This window comes from Pteropus medius, unplaced genomic scaffold (assembly GCF_902729225.1).
Source record: "Pteropus medius unplaced genomic scaffold, Ma_sr-lr_union100, whole genome shotgun sequence".
Lineage (NCBI taxonomy): Eukaryota > Metazoa > Chordata > Mammalia > Chiroptera > Pteropodidae > Pteropus > Pteropus medius.
Window position 1 is genome coordinate 1,056,120 of NW_024340696.1, and position 24,340 is coordinate 1,080,459.

Consider the following 24,340-nt stretch of genomic DNA (forward strand, 5'->3'; position numbering starts at 1 on the left):
GGATTAGTCATTTGTTTTCTCTCTTCCCATGTATTTTATAGCAGGGTCATAAATAAGCTCCACTCCATTGGTTTATTTTGAATGTTGTAAATGACAACATTAGGCTTATAGGAACCATGATATTTGAATTCAAGGAGCACCTGGCTGTGGTTTAGGTGACACTCCATGAAAAGGAATTAAAGGAGTAATTAGACCAAGCTCTTTGGTTTCACTTATCCAGATGTTATATAAAGAATCTTTAAAATGATGTCTTAGGATCACAGTTATCCATCCTTCACTTTAATGAGCACTAATGACCTAATGCTGAACCGGGTATCGATCAGACTCCAATGACTTATGACTTTGGTCATCACAAGTATCCAGTTGGAAGATACCTCTCAAAAGTCACATATTTATTCTCCAGTGTTGTATATCAAAATCCAAGGTCAGAACGCGGGCCTGCCATAATTTCCCGTGTCTGAAGGAGTGCCATTTGTCAAGGGTCTTTTTTTTTCCTTCTTCATTTTCAGTATGTACATCTCTATTCACAAGTGAAAGGACAAAATAGGCAGAAATACTTTTGATTCTTTGAAATGTTCAGAATACTCATTCCTTAGTTCCACTCAGCAGATATTTATTGAGTGGCTACTGTGTATCAGGCATTGTCCTAAGCAGCTGTAGGATAAAAAAGTCCTTTTTCTTGTGGAGTTTACATACTAGTGTTATATTCTGGCTAATCGTGTTTTCTGGTGAGCTGAAGGACAGATATTCATTCATAGGACATCTTTTACTTGCTTTTTAAAGGCTTGTGGTACCTTTTTTGGGAGAAAGGAAAGCAGTTGGTGGAAGAGACTCCCTAAAATGCGTATCTCATTGTTCTTAAGGGTTGAGAAAACACAATTGGATCTCTGAAGGTTGAGGTCTCCCTAGGTTGGTCATCAGCCCACCTTACCTTTTTTTTTTTCAAACTTACTTTTGGCAAATTCTAAAGAAGGTGTAGATTAGGTCGTATCTATACTGTCCAGACAGTCTTATGGTAATTCAGTTTTTAAACAGTTTCCTGTCACTAGCTTACTTTCTTATTTTTCACTTCCCCCTCAAGGTAGAAACTCTAGAGAAAAAAATAAGCCCCATTGATGTAATGGTGAGCTATAGTTAGGTTCAGGTGTTCTAAAACCCTAGAGGCTTGGGACACGTTAATTCTGTTATCTTCTTCAGACAGTTTTTAATGTCTTTTCTGTTTATGGAAGTTTTAGGCATCATATTTATTAAAACCTGAAATGATATATATTTTTTGGAATTGAATTTTGCAAGCAGTTATTGAGCCCTAAGGATAGACATGTGAAAAACAAAATCTGCGTGTCTGTCAGGCTCACACAGCATAGCTGGGGCAGCCGAAGAAAGGAGTTATGCACTAGATGTTCAAGAACAACATAGAGGAAGATACAGAGTTCAGAGAGAACAAAGTGGCCCGAGTGTGCCTTATTCTTCTGGGACAGGACCATGGGGTGAAAGGACATGGGATTGGGGAGGAAGCTTATAAAGACTTCACAGAGTAGGCAAATCCTTAGTTCTTTACTATGAAGTCCTAGCTGAGTTTCTGGCCTTAACTCAGATGGAGACATTAAAAAGGAAATTTTTATTTTATTTGTTTTACGTAGATAAGATTTTATGTTTATTAATAGGTCAATGATAGCTACCATTTATAGAACACTTACTGCATGCTAGGTGCTAGGCTAAGCATCATATAATCTGTTTCTTATAGCGTCTATGAAATAAGTAGTATTAAATTCATCTTATAGATGAGGAAACTGTGGTCCAGAGAGGTTGAGTGACATGGCTAAGATCACACAGTAAAGAAGCTGTAGAGCTGGGATTCAAACTGGGGTTTCTCCAAAGCCAGTGTCTTCACCTCTACACGTACTACCATTTTTGTGCAGCTACAGTTGCAAACTCAACTGCACTAGAGATATCTTGGAGCTGCATCTTTTAGGGGTTCTTCCATACTTCACCATGGGAGGCTGGGCCTTTCTTCCCTCTTACAGCTATTTGATTTCCAGCTAATTCAGTGCATCCTCTTTCTTTCACTTCTCTTAGTAGGTAGATGCTATTATACTATTATGACTTCAAGAGTTTCCCAGATCTAATTTGAACTTACTGTGCGGCCTTGGATGAGCCATTTTTAAGTCTCATTCTCTGATTTTCTCTGATTGCCACCACTTGGGAATACGATTATTAGTAATCCTATTAGTATAAAGCAATATCAGTATTTCTGGTTCAAGATGGGGTGAGATGTCATCATCGGTAGCTTTTGTCCCCTGGAGCTGAGTTATAGCTGGACTGATCCACTCTGAACCATCTCGTCTTTTGTGGGGAGGTTGTTGCACTTCCTTGTCTTAGAGCCTAAAGCACAATCACAGCTCAGCCTATTTTGCAGTCTCCAACAGTTCCACGATGCCCCATCACTCCAAGACTGTTGTCAATGCAGTTGTCTCTGCTTTAGCTGATGACGACCTTGCCCCAGCTGTCCCTGGAGGACGGCAGCTTGATGAGTAAGTCCTGAAGCCTGCAAGATGCGTCTCTGTATTTCACATGCCAGTGCTGATTGGACAAACCCCAGTCTGGGCCTTAGGACTTGGTTGGCTTCAAGGGTCCTGAATATCACGACTCAAGTATCTCTGGTGGTGATTTGTTTTTCTGACTTGTGTTTCCTTTTGCAGCAAATGAAAAGATTGAAGACATCAATGGCTGTCCGAAGAACAGATCGCAAATGGTAAGCAGTACATGGGTAGAGTGTTTATGTTATGTTATCCCTGACTTTAAATGATATTGACCATCTTGAAAACATTCACACCAACAGCTTTACTCTAGGGATTATATTAATAAACTAACAGCCATTTCCAAGTAGCTGTGGTCTGCTCTTCTGACATTTGTTGGCATTTACTGAAAAATGGTGTGATTTTTATATAGATGGTGAGACAGCGAAAAGGAAATATGGTCCTTGCTCTTAGAAACAAATTCTACAGAACTGGTGCAAACACACACTTGTTTAGAACTTGGACTATTATGACTTGTTCTGCTTCCTCAAAGACCCACAACAATTTCTGTTTGTGTATGGAGCTGAGGCACAGATGAGGTGATGGTATTTTATTACTCAGAAATTGGAGCATGTGGTCAGATTGCTTTTAAAGGTTAGAATGATGTGAAATCAGAACCATGGCAATACATTTGAAATGTATTATTATATCCAGACCATTTTCAATGTAACCTTAGTAAGTGATATTCTTTCTTCTGTGATGCGCTTAAGCTCTGATTTTAAGCTTTAAAAAAAAAATCTTAAAATCTGTTCTTGTTGAATATTCTGCACATAACCTTGAATTAGAATTCATGATCACTGTTGAGTTCAGAAACATTAAATTCCGATGCTCTGAGAGCTCAGCTTTTCCCTTCAAAACACTTTTAAACATGAATATTTACACAAGTAATGTATATTATCAAAGTCTGTTAAGATGATGCTAATATCTGTTTAAAATATGAAGGTGACACCTAAAGGACAGCCTTTTTTTTTTTCCTGGACATTCATTTGCTTTCAGAAATCTAAAAAAAGTCATAATTTGTTTTTTAACCTCATTCCACTTCATTTGAATATCACAATTTGATTGTCTCATTCTAGAGTACATCAAAGCAATTGGCATTCCTTGGGGTTACTGTTTAATTTTCTGAATTGCTTGTTACCCCAATGAGTTGGACAGATTGCCTTTTCAGTCACCTTTTTTCATGCACAAATAAGAAGAGTGAGTGTGTGTGGTGGTGGGGAGTCATTTTTCGGTATACATTCTGAAACAAGTTTCTCTTTTTTATTGTTCCACTGGAGACTGTTTCTTTTTGTTTGATCCAGAGAGCAACCGTTCCTTGCATAGGAAAGTCCCCATGCAGACCTCTCATGGCTGCTTTGACTTTTGGAAAAGCTTGGCTGCTATTTTTACTAGAGCTACTGCAGCTGTCTAGTGTATTAATAATTGAGAAAATTTGGAAGATAGAAGACTTAATTTTAGTGCAAGCATTTTACACATGCAGTCACATCTTCACATGAAAGAGATGCAGTAGTTCTCCTTGGGATAGATATCAGTGCGTTTGTCCCAGCCCATTATATGTGTATGCAGAACTGACATTTGAAGGTAGTAAACCTTTTATTCTGTTTGGTACATTTGTATTTTCTGCACCTTCCATTGCAGGTATTGTTTGTTGTTTAAGTCCACTTTCAAGCTTATAAAATAGGTTGTCACCTCAGGTTCTTCTGTGCAAATTTAGTTCTATATGTAAATATGCTATTTATAAATACTACCGTAGCACCAGTGCAATTTTGTGGTTTCTCCATAACTCTTTCAGCTATGGAAGTACTGTTTTGTTTTCTTTTTCATGGACTGGGTTTTTTTAGAACACAGGAATATAAAATCCTATAATTGTCTGTGATAATTAGTTCCAGCCTAGGGGCGGGGAAGCAGACATGGTCTGGTGGTAAATGGAGCAGAGAATAGTTCAGCATACGGGATGTGAGTCCAGGAAAATGTAAGTACCTCCGCTACAGTCATTCCACTCTGTAGGAAATGAGAAAGATGATGATAAGGACAACAGAGCCATTGTCCTTTCTTCTATATTACAAACAGATAATTCATAAGACAGAACTTGCCTAAGGGTGTACGGGAAGTTCTTATAGACAAGCATGGGTGTTGTTCTGGTTGATAGGACACCTGTGTGTGCGCATGTGAGCATATAGTTAAAGCATTTCTACTCATGGGAAGCATAATTTGAGAATATGGCATAGCGGATGAGCCACTATTTCTAGATTCCTCGAAGGTTAACTTCCCAATTAGACCTTATTTAGGGTGGCTAACGATAAAGATTTGTTGTTGTTTGCTAAATATTGTCTGTTTGGAGACGAGAGGGGAAGGTATATGGAGAAACATCACATTGGCAAAAGGAAGATGACACAGTGAGTTGAGAACTTGGGCAGTGTACCCGTTGGAAGGGTATCTATGACTCCTTGAAAATAATCAGCAAGTTCATGTGTTTACTCACTAAGAAAACACAGCATCTTCAGGGGCGTTTAATAATACAGGCAGAGAAAAGCAATTTCTTTTCAAAGCGGGAGGAATGGGTGCTTTTCCAGTTTTTAAGAGGTGAATTACTTTCATCAGCTAATCAGTGGTTAGAAGTGAAGAGGTGAAAAGGGTACCTCTTCCTCCTACCCACTCACCATCTTCCCCCTGACCCACCTGGCTGCCCCTGAGCTCCATTTCCCAGTCTAACTCCTACACTCTGGGCTCTACTTCAAGTCCTCCTCTCTTCTCAGAGGATGGGGAAGTGAAAGCAGAAACCTGTGGCACATGGACTTGAGAATTTCAGAGTCATTGGTGTACAAACATGATAAACGTGGGATTGCATATATTTAGCCAGTCAATTGACAAATGTTCACAGAGTGCCAACTAATGCCAGGCTCCGGGCTAGGCCAGGTGAATACCCAGACGAACAAGATGTGAGTCTTGCACTCAAGGAACTCAGTGATGAATGGGTGGGAGACTGGAGAACAATTAGAACAATAGAACAATGTACCTGTTCCCACAGACATCCGTGCATGGCACAGTGAGGGGCCATTCCACTCTAGGCAAGGGGAGCTTTTTTTAAAAAAGGGGGAGCTCTTAAATAACTTTCTAAAAATTATTTAGATATAACTTTTAAGGGGTAAGTCTTGAAAGGTAAGAGGGTTCACCCCAGGGGAGTGATAGGTGAAAGAGGATTTCCATTTCTGGAGAGTCTGTTTACCTGAGGATGTCACAGAACCTGCAGAGGAAAGGTTTGCAACATTTTGTTTATCAGTCCTCCCTAAGTGCTATAATCTGTATCTGGTGAGATGCTTCTGGCTTCTGAGCAATGCCAACCATTTTCCCTGTTGTGTCCGAGGTGAGGGCTGAGGCATAGAAGAGCCCAGAATATGACAGACCCCATAGGCATGGTGGTCTTTTCAGACCCTGGTCAAGTTTTCTGCATTTATCATCACTCTCCAGATTGCCACAGCCCACGGAGCAAACCCCATTGGACCCAGGAGCAAAGTCTCCTAAAGGAAAGTAACCATGGTCATTAACTCCTGTGGATGGGCATTGAACCATGGGATCTGGAAAATGAGAGTGCTACCTGGTGGGAGCAGGTGGTTAAAATTTTTAATATCAACATTAACATGTATCCGCATAGTGCTTTCAGTTTACAAGTAATTTTACACTCATGAGCACATTGGATCTTCCCGATTTGCTGTGGGCCAAAGCACTCTCTACTTTGGGGTAAGGAGATCGGACTGCCTGGGTAGTGGATGGCTGGCCCCAGGGAGAGGCAGATCTAGGACCATCAGCATCTGTAACACCCAGCACTTACCTCTTGGCCCTCATAAAATGAGACCGTTGTCTGTGACAGAAATGCAGAAGCACAGGAGTGAGTTCCCTTTCCCTAGCAAATCCGATCTCAGCTTATGTTTGAGTCCTTTGCCCTGTTTCAGTCTGACCTAGATAAGTTGGGGGCCGGATCCTTGGAGATGGAGCTTGAGAAACAACACTCCCCTCTCTTGCCCCTTCTCCCTCACCAAATCGGTCCATTTGGCCCTTAAATATGTTTGTGTATATGCGTCAGAGCTGGTTAAATGTTGTCTGGTTAGCATTGCCATGGCAACCTAGGGGCATCTTTTTGGCTTTTGAGTGGTATGTTCAGCTGAGTTATGTGTCGGTTTGGAAGGAGAAACACTGCTTGGAGCTCAGCCAGTGGGCGCCTCGCTGGAACCCACTGAGCTCCAAGATGTTGGCTCACTTTGGAGCCTAGGGACGGCCACTGCAGGGGGTTGGTTTTCTTTTTTAATCATTATTATTTTAAGCAGCTTGGCTTTCTGTTGTTGATTAGGAAAGGTGCAAAGTAAGCAAGGCTGGCTGGCCCTTTTCAACGGAAAGCCCCAGGCCTGTTTCCCCTCTGGCTGGCTGATCTCAGGCCTGGGGTTATCTGGGGCCTCCCAGCACTGCCCACCTGCCTCTTCCTGGGTTCTCACGGAGTCCTGCCTTCTTCTCTTAGTGCATCTAGACTGAGGGCCAGCCTAGGCTTGTGAACCAGACAGGCCAAGTTCGAGTTCCTTCTCTGCTATTCTGTGGCCTTGAGCTAATTATTTAACCTTTGAAGCCTCTATTTACTGGCTTATAAAGAGGAACTGATAATAATACATAACTCATAAAGTTTTTGTGAGGACTAATGAGGCAATGAAAGTGATGATATATAATAATTATAATGATAAAACATAACTAAAGCCTGTAGGGCCTTGTGCCAGGTGCCCTTCTAAGTGCTTGCACTTAGTTCATCCTCCCCACAGCTCTGTGAGGTAGGTGACTTTATTATTCCCATTCTACCGGCATATGAGCATTGGTAAGGTGAAGACTGCCATCAATGCATGGCAGTTTCTGTGGTGACGATGGTTAGTTTTAGTAGTCATTCATGTGTTTAGAGACATGGAACCTTTTGGAAATCTGAGAGAAGTTGCCAGCCCTCTCCTCCCCAGAGGGCATGTACCTTAGAATTTTGCATACAGCCTAAACAGATTATGGATTCCAGAGGCTGTACCATGTGCCTGCCCCCTGGGGCTCCATAGACCCCAAGTTCAGTGCTCCTGCTGCTTAGAGCACAGCTCTCTCTCACACTGTTCTTTCAGGGGTTCCTGACAGCACCGGATTTTGCAAGACAATACGAGTTTGCACTTAGACATAGAAAAGAACAGGGTTGTGGTTTTTGAACTTCTATCCCATGAACAGACTTCCCTTTTCCCCACAAATAAAAGCATATGTGAAAGTGAAAAAGCTGAATTGCTGCTATAAGCAGGAGTAAGTGGCCCAGGGTAGGGCCATCTTAGCCTCTCTCCCTTTCCATTACCCCTTCCCCTCCCTCCCTCCTGTCGCAGCTGCCCTTTCAGAAGGCCAGCACCGGGAAAGACACAGTGCGATGAAACCTGCAAAGAACATGGAAGCACAAGCCCTCAGACATGGACATCAGGTCTCAGCTCTGTTCCTGGATCCAGCCCTCCTTTGTCTGGTCCTGAGCCTCCTCTGAAAAGACACTCAGACTAGTCTTCTTTTTTTACCTCTGACCTCTGAATGCTGCAAGGCATCACAGCTAAGAGCGTTGGCTTGAAGGCCTACTGCTCGTGACCTGGCACATGTTCCTTAGGCTCTCTGGGAACCAGTTTCTATAACAGGAATGGTAATAGCGCCTGCCTCATGGGCTTGTTTTAAGATAACCTATATGAAGTGCTTGCACAGTGCTGGGCACAGAGGAAGCACTCAATGGATGTTAGCTCATAATACGATAATGATTTTTCAAGGTACCTAAGTATTTTTAAAGAAGTAGACATTTTAAGAAAGGCTTGTCCCACATTTGGGTGGGGGGCTTATTAGATGGTGTGGCCCTGGATAATCCACTTGGCCTCTCAGCACTTTCTCTTCCTCTCCCCCAGCCACGCCCCCACCCGCCCTGCAGTTGTGAGAAATGACAGCACCTCACAGGGCTATGGTTAGGTGTCAGTGAGAGAACTTAAATTTACTGAATACTCATGATGCACAGAACATGTATTAAGAGCTTTACCTAATTATTACAGTTATTCCTCAAAACAATCGTATGTAGTAGATGCAATTATTGTCTATATTTTTCACATGGAGACTAAGGCTTTAAAAGGTTGTATTTTTGCCCCAGATTACTCACCCAAGAGGCAGAGTTAGAGCTCTAACCCAAGTCTGTCTAGTTTAAGAGCCTGTGATATTCACTTGTGTGACAGAGAAAGAATGAAATACGAATAATCTTCACCTTACAAATCCCTGTTGTCTTTATTTTTCATTTGTGGATACAGCAGAATCAGCTAGGTTTAGCTGGAAGTTCGTGGGAAGGAGGTAGATTTAATATTTCTGGAAAGGGCCTGAGTTGACTTGTGATGGGAACTGAAGAAGAAGGGGCAGGTGGCCCCTAGCAAAAGGCAACCTCTTGAGATGGTCTTGAAGAGCCCTGGCGCCAGGTACTTTGACTGTTCTCCACAGAGCTTCCTGGGCCAATGGAAGGCCATCTGCAACAGAATCAGGTTTCTAGGCCCAGTGACCTTGAGCCCTCCTAACAGCTGCCAGAAAGCTGGCCACATGCCAGGGGAGTGTCTGAGATCCTTGGGCAGCTGAGTTGCCTCTGCTCTGGACCCCTGGGCCTATTTTTACACAGCCCGAAGGGCACACATATGTTACAGAACCAAGAAGGAATGAAAAGAAGTCAGCAGGCCACTTAGACTTTAAAGCAAAGTGTCCAGGGCCAAGATCAGCAGGAAGCATGTACTACTTCCTACTCAAGGTGGCACATCCACTGTCACTGCTGATGATTTAGCCAGAATTCTCTTTCAAAGATGATAACAACCTCCATGTCTATCTCTCTGCCTCGTTGGTCATACCTCTTGTTTTAACACCATCTTTGGCTCCCCATTTCCCTCTCTATACTCTTGAGCACACAATAGAAGTGCCTTCATGATCTGGTTACCATCATTTCTGGTTACCTGCCATTTGGCTGTGCAGATTCTGTCCTCCAGCCAGACATACTGGACCTTGGGGTGCCCCAAGGAGGCCTTGTGCTCTTATGCCTTTATACTTTGATGCATGTTGTCCAGTCTGCTGAGGATATCTTCTGATTGTCCTACCTAGGTAATGTGACCTTTAATATTCAAGTCAATTGTTACTTTAAGTAGCTGAGATAATTAATTAGGTAACTGTTGTCTTTGGTGTTCCCAGGTGTCCTGTACCTGCATTTCTCATAACACACTCTGTCATGGATGTCTGTTGACATATTCTTGCAGGAGATACCATGTCCTTCACCTGGTTATCCTAAGTAAGCACTATCACTCACATGACTGGCATATAGTAGGTGTCTAATAAATTTTAGGCGGATGGATGGATGGATGGACAGATGTGTGCAGATGGAAAGACCAGGGAGGGAGATGGCCTGGACTTGTCCACGTGGCAGTAGGACTGCAGCGTGTCATTATTCTCATATCACTATCTACAGCTGAGCAGTGATTTAAGCACTGGGTATTAACTTGGATGTTCTGTATGGAATTTAAGAAATGGATATTTGGCACTATTTTGGAGGTTTCTTTCCCTCTCTTCATTCCTTTTTTCCTCAGTTTATTCAGAGGATGCAATAGGACAATGCAGTTAATTTTTAGTTTATCGAGTTCTATTATGTTGCCTGAGGTAAGCATTTTTAGGTATCTTTATAACTACCAGGGACTGTTAATAATAAAATGATAGTAATAAGGCAGTGTTCTAAGTGCTTTACATGTTTTAATTCATTTTATTCTCATAACAACCCTATGGAATGAGAAGTATATTTTGTTCATTCCATTAAAGGGTATTGAGAACTTAGACCCTGATGTCTTTGTTGTGCTCTGCTGGGGCCGACTGTGAATTGTGTTAAAGAACCTCTCATCCTTGACTATCATGCTGTACATTGAGAGCCTGGGGCTAATGCCTTTGTCCCTGATTCTGTCAATGTTTTTTATAACAATGACAGCAAACACTCCAAACACTTATAGTTGGACACTGTTTTAGACATTTTATTTACATTAACTGATTTTATCTTCATAAAACCCTATAAGGGTGGATACTATTCTCATTTCACAGAGGAGAAAATGAGGCAGAGAAGTTGAGTAACTTGCCTGAGGTCATACAGCTAATATGTGACAAGCTAGAGTTTTTGAACCCTGGGAGCCTGGTTCTACAGTCCATTCCCTTAATTGTTAATGCTATTCAACATATAAGGAAATTGATTAAAGAAGGAAAAAATGCTGACTGTGACATCAAGGTACAAAAATGACATTTGTTATACTAGCCCCTCATATAGGTATGTTCTGAGCCTTGGGATGATTCATTCTATCATGGGAAGGAGATTTGGGATGGAGAAGAATAAACATGGTTTGGAATCCAGCAGCTCTGGGTCTTACACACTGGGCATGTGTGCTGGGCAAGTGACTGAATTTCTGAGTCTTTTTCCTCCCTATAAAAGGGAGATTATAGTGGAAGCTGATTCCTAGGGTTGTTGGAGAGCTGAATTAGAGATGGCATATAAAGCACCTGGCATCGTCCTGGCCTACAGTGAGTGCCCATTACATGGTCATCTCCTTCCCTGCTTACAAGTCACATACACCCTAACAATTGACTTATGGGTTAAAAGTTTTTTCATGCTCAGAAAGTAGACTTTCAGTGGGGAAGGCTAAACTGTGTGCTTCTTACCCCCAGTAAGTAAGTAGGATGTTTTCCTACTAATCCCTACTGGAACCTGTGAATGTTACTTTACATGATAACAGAGACTTTGCTGAGGTGATTAAGGACTTTGAGATGGGAAGATTATCCTGGATTATCTGGGTGGGCCCAATGTGATAGCAAAGATACTTGTACTAGGGTGGCAGGAGGGTGAGAGAGAAGATGTAATCATGGAAGCAGAGTCAGAGAGAGAAAGATTGAGAGAGAGAGATTGGAAGATGCTATTTATCTGGTTTTGAAGGTAGAGAAAGGGGACACCAGCCAAGGATGCAGGTAGCCTCTAGAAGCTGGAAAAGACAAGGAAACAAGATTTTCCTAGAGCCTCCAGAATGGATACACCCTGCTGACTCCTTGATTTTAGCCCAGTGAAACTGAGTTTGGACTTCTGACCTCCAGAACTGTAAGATAATCAATTTATGTATTTTTAAGCCACTGGGTTTGTGGTACTTTGTTACAACAGCAGTAGGAAAGAAACTAATATGCTCTGGGATCCAAGCAAAGTAACTCTTACTGTATTAGATGGCAGGCGATTTGGGTTTATAGCAGAGGCTCATCTTGCTACTTCTGTGAGCTCTTTGGGTTTCTGAGCCCACTGCAAGTTACCTCCATTGTTAGAACACTTCAGAATTTTCCACATCTGTATGTTCAAACACGTCATTATAGGGAAGTATGGGGAGGACAGAGGCCCACATTTGGTTTCCAGCACTGTACCTATATTGCGAGCCACCTCAGATACTGAGCTATCATGTGAGTGGCAAGTGCCATTTCATCTGGTAATTAAAGTGAATACAGGTATTCCTGATCTCACTCACAAGTAGGTGCTGTGTTCCCTAAAATGTGTGTTTGTCTTACAATTAATCTGACATTTAAGCAAATTTTTATGAGATTTATCATTTTATATGCTATTTAATATCATCGAAGCTTTGTAATACATATAGTGTGTTTCTCATCTCTTAGTGCAATAGAAATTTCCATATTCCCAGACCTGGCATGGTGCTAGGTACATTGGAAGTGCTCGGCTAACGTTTTTTAGATGAATGAGCTAAACACTTAATGGCCTAATTGTCCAGGGGCTTTCTAGAGAGCGAGAATCGATGTGATGTTACCTATCAAATTGTAATGTTGAATGCACAATGTACTTTTAAATGCTCTAAAGAAACTTGCGTTGTCCTAAGCCAAGAAATGCTCTCAAATCTGGTCTCTTCTCTAATAATTTTATATTTCAACGTAGTCACAAAAGTGTGCAGAAAAGACACCAAAATAACAGATTATTTCATTAACAAGGAAAGTGATATTTGGTTTGGCCAAGCTTCCAGCAGTGCTTCTCCAGTTTTAGCGTGCACGGGTACCACCCAGAGAGCTTGTTTAAACAGAGTGCTGGGCCCCGCCTGCAAAGCTTCTGTCTCAGTAAGTCTGGGGAGAAGGCGGAGAGTTTGCATTTTTAACAAGCTCTTGGGAGATGCCGATGCTGCTGGTGTGGTGACCACACTTTGCCAATGTTGTCTTAGAGCCAAGTAAAAAAAGCCTCTTTTGGGATATGCCTGTGCTAACATGCATTTAAACATGTATTAGGTTACAAAGTTGTTTAAATTTTTTTCTTTTACTTAGCAATATCTCAGAGGGTTTATTTAAATTTAACTATTTTGAATGGGCCCATCAATTTGTTCTTTTGGAAAGGTTTGAGATGCTTTAGACATTCTCTTATCTGAGAACTATAGTTAAGTTCTAAGTTCATAAGATCTGAATTGTACACGTGCCATGGTCTCAAAGTTTACATGTGCCTTCTCTACCCCTTCCAGCCCACTTAACCTCTGTAATCCTTGATTTCCTCCATTGAAAAACTGAAGTGATAATCTTTTAGCACATTGTACTTAACTGTATCCCACTAGACATTAACTTCCTTGAGGGTGGGGTCGCATGTGTCCATCTGCCCATACCGCCTGGCACCTGGCAGATGTTTGGTGAATATTTGGTGAAGAAATTCCCATCACACCTACCTTGAGACTGAGGTGTTATATGAGTGGCAACATGGCTCTCGATAAGGTGAGAACCTTATTGGGGTTAGCAAATGTGAAGATGGGTGGGGGGTAGAATAACTACAAATCTTCTTGAGCTGAGAGAGAAATTGGATGGTGATTTATATCCATGTAGACTGTATCTTAATATACAGGCCATCTGGGTTTCATGCTGGGATCCACCTCCCTGCATATGCCTTATGTTTCAGCCTAGCGCCAAAGGGGTATCTTTTGTATGAGTGTTATTTTTGTTTTTGATTTTTCCATGAAACAGAACTTAGCAAGGAATTCCCGTTTGCACTTTGTTAAGGCACAGTTAGCCTGTGGCGTCTGCGTATTGGAAACTGGTTAGTAGATGAATGCCAGTGTCTTCACTTAAGCAAAGGATAGGTAACTGTGGCCAATAAGCTGTGTTCAGGTCACAGAAGACTTTTTAAAACAAAATCAAACTCTGAATAGATGCCAGTACTTAGACGAAAATCAATATACCTTATAAAATGTGATCTTCCAGCTTTTTAAAGAAAAAATCTGATAATATGGCAATACTGGGTGTCACTCCCCAGGCAAAAAAATGTTGGCGAAAATTGGGTTGGAGCTGCCCCTTTAGGTAGGTAGGTGTGGGCTGCGTTTGTCACACTCCCCACCATTCCGTATTTTCTTAAATCCAGCCCATTTTACTCATTTGTTACCTGCCTACCCCCTGCACACATCTGAAGTTCTTCAGCTCCAAATTATTCTTATAAGTATCGTGAACTTCCTCAAGAATCCTAAGCACTGTCATGGTGGTCTGAAAGAGCCCTGTTGTGGGAGCATTTTGACTTTGAAATAATGCCTATCAGTGTTTATATTGCTTTAAATCCTGCACCTGAAGATTTAAAACACTAAAAGAATATAAGATGTTTTCCACAAAACGTGTCTGAAAGGTTGTGGGAAAAGTCACTCCTTCCTCTGTGAAGTGTCCTTTGTCCTTTGATGTAAAGATTGGATTTGGTTTGGATGGACTGATTGTTTGCCTTGTCACACTGCCGAAGGCCAAGAGCAGGGAAAGTGACTAGAGTAGTCAAGAGTAATAGTGAAGCTCTTGCCGTTTGGTTGGTTGTTTATGCTCCGTGTTTGTAGAGGGCTTTCTAGCTTTAAAGCATTTTCCATTAAGTGTTCAAATTCCAACTCTGCCATTTAACAACTGTAGTTTTAGGAAGACACTTAAACACTCTGTGTCTCAATTTCCCCATTTGGAAAGTGACACTACCTTATTGAGTGGTAAAAATGAACTGAAATAATAGCATGTGGAAAGTACCACAATGCTTCATATTTTTTAAGACTATAAATACTAGTTTCTTGCGAGGCCTCTATAAGGCTTTCAAGAAAGGGATCATTGTCCCCATTTTACTGAAAGGAAAACTGAGGCTCAGGGAAGTTAAGCACCTTACCCAAAGATAGCCAGGAAGCCCTGAGAAATCCACGGTTCCCCAGACTTCTCTGGTCCTGTGAAATCCTTAACTTTCCTCTCTCCCATTTTCCATTAAGTAAATCTTTAATTTCCTCTTGTAATGGCTTAAATCACAGTGCAGATGACAACACTTTGACGAGCTGGCTTTTCCTGTGGAACAGATTTGATAGGCAAGAGGCATTCCCATATTGCATGAACGTGGTAGCAGTCATGTAGAGTTGGATGGGGTGGCAGAACTAGACCAAAATCTCATCTTGTTCACACTTTCCTCTGAAGGAACTGGAAGGCAAGAGGAGGGCATGAGACCTGGCTGACTAGTGCTTACTTACCTTTCGTGGGAGTTTTTGAGATGAATCAACTTGGAATTAAAGGCTTCTCCAGACCCTCTTCTGCTTCTTTAAGGGGATCATGAAACCCTAACTAGAGCAAAGGACCTTTAAGGGTTGACCTGCAGATGGGGTGTTTCTTTTGACTTGATTTTTTCCTCTATGTATCATCTGTCTTGTGAGACTCCTTTGAGAGAGACTACAGAGATTTCAGAATTTACTGATGCTTTGTTTATAAATGACTATAAAAATGCTCTGTTTTTACGAACACCCAGCAGTTTGATTTTAGCCTTAAGGGGAGGATTGTTTCCTAATACATTGCTATATAGGTAGAGCCATACTGAAATGACCAATATTTAACCACTTTTACTCACAAAAAAGTACAGTTTTATCTAGTTCAACTGAATACTTGACCAGGATAGAAATAGCAACAGAGATTAGCATTATATGACAAGTTAAAAATTGTCTCTATTTCTTCACAGGTGCATTAGATATCTTGTAGCCTCGAAAAGCTCAAGGATATCTTTCCTGTAATAGAGACCTTCCTTGTCTAGTTTGTTCTTATTTTCCGGTGGGCTTTGACCATGCCTCTGACATTCTAGCTATGGCAATAAGCAGAGTTGAGGATTATCTTAATATTGATAATGTTTTAAACTATTTCAATCTTGTATAATTTCTGACTGGTTAGCATGTGGCTCTTAGCCTTGATCACAGATTTTAGAATTTGAAGCTATTGACCAAATCTAGTTTCTTGGTGTAAATTATTTGTGTACTACTTGCCAAATTTCTCATTATGTATTAATGATCACCAGTGGTCTAGAATTCAGGCTCAGCATAGTAGAAAGACCTTTTGAAGTAAAAAATAGTAGAAAGACCTTTTGAAGTAAAAAATAGATAGAGAATATATGTGAAGGGTCCTAGTATCGTGTCTCCTTTTTGCTAGGCACATCTGGAATTGGAGTGGAAAGACAAGGGTACTTTTTGAATTACACTACAAAGTGATATATACAGGCAGAGGATAACAGCAGTCACCTTCATTCCAGCCATCACCACATTGTGAGAGCAAAGTCTTGCAAGATTCTGATTGAATATTGAAACATTCAAGCTTATCTGTTTGGCTTTACTTCCCTGGTGATTAATGCTGCCAGGACGGTCTTGTACTTCTGTACTGGCTATCCTTGAAATTACAGGATTGAAATCCATGGATTGACTGCGCATGAGCAACCCAGAAGAACCATAAGCTACAGACATTAGCAAATTGACAGAGCCGCAAAACCTAATTGCACAGGCTAGTGTGAGGGAAATAGTTTCCATACTGGTGAGCAAGTCAAGCTCTTGGCCTTCATCTACAATTACTTGATTACACTTTTCCTTTATATGTGTTTTGTGGGTGAAATGATATATTCAAGTGGTATTTCAAGAATTGAGGCTTCGCCGCACTCTGGGGGCATATCAATGTTCTGTTGTTTAATTTCGCATTTATATCTTTTGAAGACTTCGAGGTGGCTTATGAGTTTCAGCATGTACATATGGCAAAGATTCAAAAAGAACCTAGACTTTCCAAAAAGAGCTTAGGCTTTTATGTAGGTGAGGTGATGGGTATAAGTTAGCTTTTATCGCGTTGGTGAGCTGTTTAGTGGGGTGATGTTTGCTTATAGTGTGCCCTTGCCCAGGAGGCCATCTGCTCTGTGAGGGAAGGACCATACTGCTTCCCCTTTCCTTAGAGCCAGGCCTGTGAGAGACTACAAACTCAGTCATTATTTTTCAAGGAATGAATGACGCTACTAGGTCTTAGTTCCTGGGTAAAATTCTCCAAGTGGCTCTCTTCTCCCATTGATTCAAAAAGCAGCCATGTGTCCAGAAGTGAGGGTTTTCTTGTGAAAGTTGGAATCTGAGTTTGTATCCTCATATGTAGGTAAAGCCAAAGTTTTCTGCAAAATTTATACATATATTTGATTCTTCTTAACAAAGCTATTCGTCTAAGGTTTTAGGGATTCTCATGTAACTTAGTAGAGGAGACTCTGACCAGAAAGCTTTTTGAACAAAAAGTATTGATTATGACAGGGTCAAAATGAATTCTAGCTACAAGGAACCCATTCCTAGAGAGGCTATACTAGTGTCATATAATTTAGTAAGACTCAGAGTGTCACAACTCCAAAATGATCTTTCACTTTCAGGAGAGGCCAGTGATAACTAATATTCCATTATGGAATCGGGTGAGGAAAGAGCCTTTTTTTTTTAAAGCTCTGACTATATAAAGTTCCAGACTCTTGACGTATGTCAAACCATCTACTTCTCAGTAAGGCTAGAGGATGGTTATCAGTTGTTCCATGTTATAGATGACGAATTTGAGGCTCAAAGCAATTAATAATTTTATGAGGGTCTCATGGGTAATCTGTAAGGGAATGAGAATCCAGTGTAGACTGCAAAGTCCATATTCTTTCAACAGATGTCACCTAATAATTGTGATGAATACAAGTACCACTGAGAAGAAGTAACACGCGAGAATCCAGTAGCGATCGCTTCTGCCTTGGTGTGAATTAGTTAATCAGTGTATTTTCAAGAGAGAGGTTGCTGAGAGGCAGGCATGACATCAGGTGATGGAGAGGACCCAGCGTCCTGGATAGCTGGGCTTAAGAGGAAAGCCAGGAGGAGGAAATGGAAGGCAGCCAAATAAGTTCTAATTCTTTATTTTGCCAGGAGCCAACCCCAGAGACAGCTTTAGACATGTCACGGCCTTGAAACTATTGCCCAGGGACATCAAAAATAACAACAAAGTAACAAAAGCTGCCAGTTATTGGATCCTTACGTAGTACCACACACATATCCTCTCATATAGCGACGACTACCACCCTGCGTTTTAGGTGTTACGATGCTCATTTTACAGATCAGGCCACTGAGATAACTTGCCGATCATAATTTAGTAAATGGCAGAGGCAGGATTTGAACCAGATTTGTCTGACCCCAGGCCTGTGTTATGTCCTCTAAATCTCACTCCTTATCCACTCTCCTTTGGCATTTGCGGTCAGCTCCTGACTTGGAGGCCTTGACCTGGATCAGTCCCTTTCGGGAGCACTAGGAAGTTAGGGATCGTTACTCTAGGATCATAGCAGGAGAAATGATACTCGGAATGCTTTACTGAATGAACACACACAAAGCATCTTTGGGCCTTTTTGCTGGTCCCCAAGAGAGTTTTTCCCCTCATAGTGACTGCCATCTCTGAAAGGGGGTGCTCTGCAGAGCTCAGCTGGAAGTGTTTGTTATGGGAGCCTTCAGAATAAGGACTGATTTTTAAAACTTAAACTATAACTCCCTTCCCAGATTTCTTTCTTTGTTTCAAGGGAAAAACTGAGAAGTCAGAATATACTAGGCAGTTGGAAGGAAAGCAGAAAAAAAGATAGTCACTGGAGGAATTTGAGATTCTTGTTTTGAATTTTTTTCTCCTCTCGAGAGAATTTTTTGTATCCATATGGACTTACCCATTTGCTGTAACAGCAGAGAAACTCCTACAAAGTTTTTTTTAAAAGGAATTCTTGACATCTTGGAAAGCTGAAGTTATAAATGTTATAAAAGATAAGGTGGGTAACATTGCCAAATTGAAGGAAGGAGCTGTGCAAAGCATTAAAGCAGCAAAAGAAACAAACTGACAGAGGGACTCAAGCCCCATCCAGCCCCCGAGTCCCATATTCTTAAGCTTTCTGCTTCAAAGCCACCAAGAGAGCTAGAGCTGACTTATTGGAAGCTTTGATGCTTAAATGGCCCACGCTGGGACAGAAGGTATGGAACCCCTTGTACTGCTAGACAAAGATGGCTTTAAGCATCAGCCAAGCAACCAGCAGCCCATGCAGCTTACAAGAGGAGATGCTACCGAATATTTCCCCATCTAGAGGATTTGAAACGCCACCATCCATTGCCCTCATTCTGCGGCCCCCTTCTAAGATTATAACTATAGTGTCCGGACTCCTCCTGCAGCTCCAGGACTACTGTGGCCTGTGAGCCATGTGATTCTATGATGTTGCTGGCCCCAACACTGATGTAGGTGTACAAAAAAAAAAAAAAAATGAAGCTGGGCAAATCATGCATCAGGTGGTGGCCCCTAGGAATGCAGAGGAAAGAGGCAGCAACATTGGTGAGACAGACGTCTAGGAGGCCATTTCCCCAAAGCGCATTTTACTTTTGGGTTTGGTTTCGTGGTTGGATTTCTTTTTTTTTTTTTTCTTTTCTATATTTATTTTTGGAAAGAGCCAGAGGAAGGAGTGTCAGAAGGGTTCGATATGAAACAGACCTTCCTAGTACCCGTGACTGCAGATGCTGACAGTCCCTTCCCCTACCTCTCTGTCTCCGTGCCCAGCCGGATGTCTCTGCAGCTCCACCTCCGAGACATTGCTTGAGCCCTCCCTGACATCCTCAAGCTTTCAGACAGGAAGGGCTTGGCCTCTCTGCTATTTCCATGGTAATGGGGCAGTGACAAGGCTTCCCTAAGAACTGGAAGGACCCCTGCCCTCTCGCCTTCCCCACGTCATCTCCTGAATGTGGTCCCATGGGGCTGGCCTTCTGCTCTTGCTCAGTGTCATCTCTATGCTCTTCTCCTTTGCCCCCTGGTGTCCAGTCATTTTGACTTTCTTTTGTTTCCCAGAATGTGGTGCGCTGGCTGTATCCTCTGTGGAAGCTTTCAAGCCTGAGGTTCCCTATGATGCGCATTTCCTTCTCTTTTTCCCATTTTCAGTGCCCAGCTAACTCTTAAGTCTCAGCTCAGATTTCCCTTCAGTCAAATATTCTTGAGTACCTACAAGATGTGTTCCCTGCTATTCTAGGCTACATCAGTGAACAGAACAGACAAAAAGTCCTGTCTCTGTGGGCCTACATGTTCTCTCTTCCTTAAGAAATTCTTACCTGACCTGCCCCTCCCCCCAGGCTAGATCAAATCTTCTGGTACATGACAGATATGATTTGTGCACTGTTTATTGCCAGTTCCCCGACCTTAGACCGACCATAGGTTGTGCAAAGTCAGGGATTATGTCTGTTTTATTTACCACAGTATACCAAGTACCAGCACATTGCCTGCACCCAGTAGGTGCTCAGGAAATATGGATGAAGAAATGGATAATTAACGGATGAATGATGATTATTTTTGTTTGCAAGTAGCAATATCAGGTGTGAGTACCACATACACTTCTAGAAGGAAGTTGTTTGAGCTGATCTGTGAGGCTCATGAAGAGGCTACATTGTGCTTTCCAAGTCCGCAGAACTCGCAAGTACTCATCCTTGTCTGGGTCACCCATTGCCTAGGCTTTAAGCATTTCACGATTTTCTTTTAAAAATGGTTGTGACCATGCCTAACTTTAACGCAGCAGCCGTTTGCCTCCCCTTCCAGTTTCCTTTTCTCAGGAGAGATACCTCCAAGGGGCCTGCTGAGAAACTTTTAGCTCCTAAAAACTAGCTCCCCATTTACTCAGCGTGCCTGGAGCCCCATCTTCCTCTAGGCTGCAGTAGCACCCATAGAGATGATCTTCATTTGCATCCATCATTTTCATGTGCTGTGTGCACTCAGCTGCACTGGTATTCAGAGAAAAATGCTGCCATGACAACTGCCACAACAGATGGTATTTGATCAGTCTCTAAGCTACCAAGGAGATATACAGCAGTGCTTCCGAGGTTTGCATATTTTATGTTATCATGAGACCCAGTCCAGCCTTAATCATGATTGAAATGTGAAGTTTTCCATTTGCCTCCTTTCCCCGCCTCTTTCAGTTGTTTGGCATTTGTCTTGGTTTTCCTTGCTCTCTGCCCGTCTTGGGTGGAGATCTACCTCTGGATGTGGGAGACGAAGGCTAAAACATACATAGTCCATGGAAGTTGCCCTGCCAAGTCTAAAGTTCAGAGACTGTTGAGAAACTATGGCCGATACTGGGAGAAAGACTTTACCGCAGGCTTTTTCCCTTGGATAGTCATAGATTGCACGGAGTGGAGGCCACATGTAGTCCCAAACAAAGGAAGGCCCTTGGGAGTGCACCTTGGTCTTGTTCTCTCCCCTTACTGTACACTCTCGTTCATCTAGCATCTTTCTGCTCCCAGGGTCTCTGAGCCACATTGTGGTCCCACTTCTAGGCTTCCAGCCTCCACTCTAGCTGATGATATTGTAAACTCCAGTAACTAACTCCATCTCAGAGCTCTCTGGACCCATTTCTATGGCAACAACTACAACACCCTTCTCACTCAGCGCTGCTCCCTGCCCCCCCCCTCTTAGCAACACTGGAATGTCGGACTTTGCAGAGATTTTTTCAGCTAATTTTGGAAAGTAGTTTATATTAGCCGCTATGTGTTAATAGCTTTGGTGGTATTTACATACTTTGCTAGTTAAGAGTCTTTTCTTTCACTCTACCTCCCAACTTTAACTGGGTCCTCATCTCGTACTGTGTGTCTGGATCACACATGAGCCACAGACCTCATTAAAGATGGGCTTGAGGATACCCTTGTGCTGTAATGAGTGCTGGGTTCCTGTCACCAGGCCGTTCCCCTCTTGGGGTGTGGTGGGAGTTTGCAGTCTCAACAGTATGTGAAGATGGATTGTTTACCTGGACAGTATTTGGAAGAAAACCTTAAGGTGAATTTTAATCACAAGAGAGCCTAGATCAAAGACACATTCTCCCCTTCTGATCTCATTCCAAGTGAAGCCAGGAGGTTGGAATCTACATCTGACCCTGTTCTGCTTCCCAGCTCCGCGCTATTCCTGGGGTGCAGATGAAAAGCGCGTGGGTCTCTGCCGCCTTGTCAGGAGTGATTTTTAACCTTAATGGAACATTATTAAAGAGTGGATTTGAGACTCAGGAATGTTTTTTGAACTCCTCCTGTGAGCAGAGAATTCATAGTAGAGGGGAAAAAATTCGAGGCGCTTGATGGCCTTATGGATCGTCTGTTAAATGATGACCCAAACTTTTAGTTTTAGCATTTTCTGGGAGTTCAATTTGGCCATCCGCATATGGCCCCCTGTTTCACCTCCCCTTTAGGAGAAAGCATTCTTCGTGCCCTTAGGCCTCCTCTCTCCACCTAATGAAGGAAGTTGCTTCCTTTGGTTATATGTTCTGATTCTCCTTGACATGGGTGGAATCCAGGAGTATGTGTCGAAAAGCTCTGTGGGCCCTAAAGAGAAGCATTATGTAACTGTGGGCTCCTGGACAGTGGGGAGGGCTCCAGACCTCCACCACAATGCCTGGCACAGAGCAGATATCCCCACAATTATGTTCGTTGGATGAATAATTAAAAGAATCATATAACTTAAGTTTCTCAATTTTGGCACTATTGACATTTTGGATTGGATAATTCTTTGTCATGGGGGACTGTCCTGTACATTGTAGGATGTTTGGCAGCACACTTAGCCTCTACCCACTAGATGCCAGTAGTGGTTCGCCACCTCTCCACCCTCCCCCCGTGTGACAACCCAAAATGTTGCCAGACGTGCCAAATGTCCCCTGAGGGGCAAAATCCTTGCCCCTTCTTGCCCGCCTCTACCCTGCCCAGTGGCGAACTACTGATCTGCCTTGAATGCTCATTAATATGACAATTAATGTACTTTATGCTCCTTGAAAGGAAATTTCTATAGAATTATAACATAGTTGTAGAGCAGTACTATTCTTGAATATGTTGATGGATGTCTTTTAATTTAGTGTCACATTGCTACATTATTGTTGAAAAACTTAACCTACTTACATGACACATGCCAGGATAAATAACAAATGTACTATTTTTGATTTTGTGTTAAGGGATTCAGGGGTGATCAGCTTTTTCTTTTTCTCATTTTCCATGGGGATGAAATTGCCAAAGCCTCACTTATCGGCCATGCGTAAGGTATTATATTTAAGAAGTAAGAAAAGATGATAGGAAGAGACAAGGGATACAAAGGACTTTTATTATTTTACTATGATTTAAATACTAGTGCCTCTTTGTGGGGGCAACACATAATTTTGAGTGGTTTTGTTTAAAAAATTTTTTTTTCATTTTTAAGTTACAGTGTGCATACAATGTTATATTAGTTTCAGGTGTACAACATAGTGATTAGACATTTATATAACTGCTGAGGTGATCATCCTGATAAATCTAGTACCCCATCTGACACCATACATAGTTATTATAATTGACTATATTCCTTATGCTCTACTTTACATCCCCATGACTATTTTGTAACTAGCAATTTGTACTTCTTAATCTCTCCTTTTTCATCCATCCTCTCCAACCCCCGCTCCCATCTGGCAACCATCAAATGTTCTCTGTATCTATGAGTTTGTTTCTGTTTTGTTTGTTTGTTTAAATTGTTCTTTAGATTCCTCATGTAAGCGCGATCATATGGTATTTGTCTATCTCTGTCTCACTTATTTCACTTGGCGTAATACCCTCTAGGTCAATTCATGTTGTTGCAGATGGCAAGATTTCATTCTTTTTTATGGTTGAGTAATAGTCTATTATATGTGTGTGTGTGTATGTGTGTGTGTGTGTGACACACACACACCACCTCTTCTTTATCCATTTATCTATTGATGGACACTTACGTTGCTTCCATGTCTTGGCTATTGTAAATAATGCTATAAGGAACATATGGATTCACATGTCCCTTCAAAGTAGTGTTTTGAGTCTCTTCGGATAAATACCCAGAAGTGGAATTACTAGGTCCTTGTCTCTTGTTATAGCCTTTGTTTTAAAGTCTATTTTATCTGGTATAAATATTACTATCCCAGCTTCTTTATTCTTCATTTTCATTTTCATGAAATATCTTTTTTCATCCCTTTACTTTCAGTATGTGTGTGTCATCCAATCTGAAGTGAGTCTTTTTGTAGGCAGCATATATAAACATCTTGTTTTCTTATCCATCCAGCCACTCCTCTGTCTCTTGATTGGAGCATTTAATTAAATGATTACATTTAAAGTAATCATTGATAGATATGTAGTAATTGCCATTTTATTATTCATATTTTTTATTCTCCTCCTCCTCCTCCCCTCTCCCTCCCTCCTCTTCCTCCTCCTCCTCCTTCTAAAAGTCCCTTTAACATTTCTTATAATACTGGTTTGGTGTTGATGAATGAACTCCATTAGCTTTTTCTTATCTGGGAAGCTCTTTATTTGTCCTTCAACTCTAAATGATAGCTGTGCTGGGTAGAGTAATCTTGGTTGTAGGTCCTTGCTCTTTATCCCTTTGAATATTTCATGCCAGCC

At 41.7% G+C, this 24,340-nt stretch overlaps 1 protein-coding gene across 1 annotated transcript in view; it reads left to right on the forward strand.

The window, feature by feature from the left end:
* The window catches only part of NAV2 (neuron navigator 2), a 367,075-nt gene that overhangs the window by 121,482 nt on the left and 221,253 nt on the right, over positions 1-24,340 (forward strand). The window contains 1 exon segment of the mRNA XM_039865579.1: positions 2,700-2,752. Within this exon segment, the coding sequence (XP_039721513.1) occupies positions 2,700-2,752 (53 nt within the window).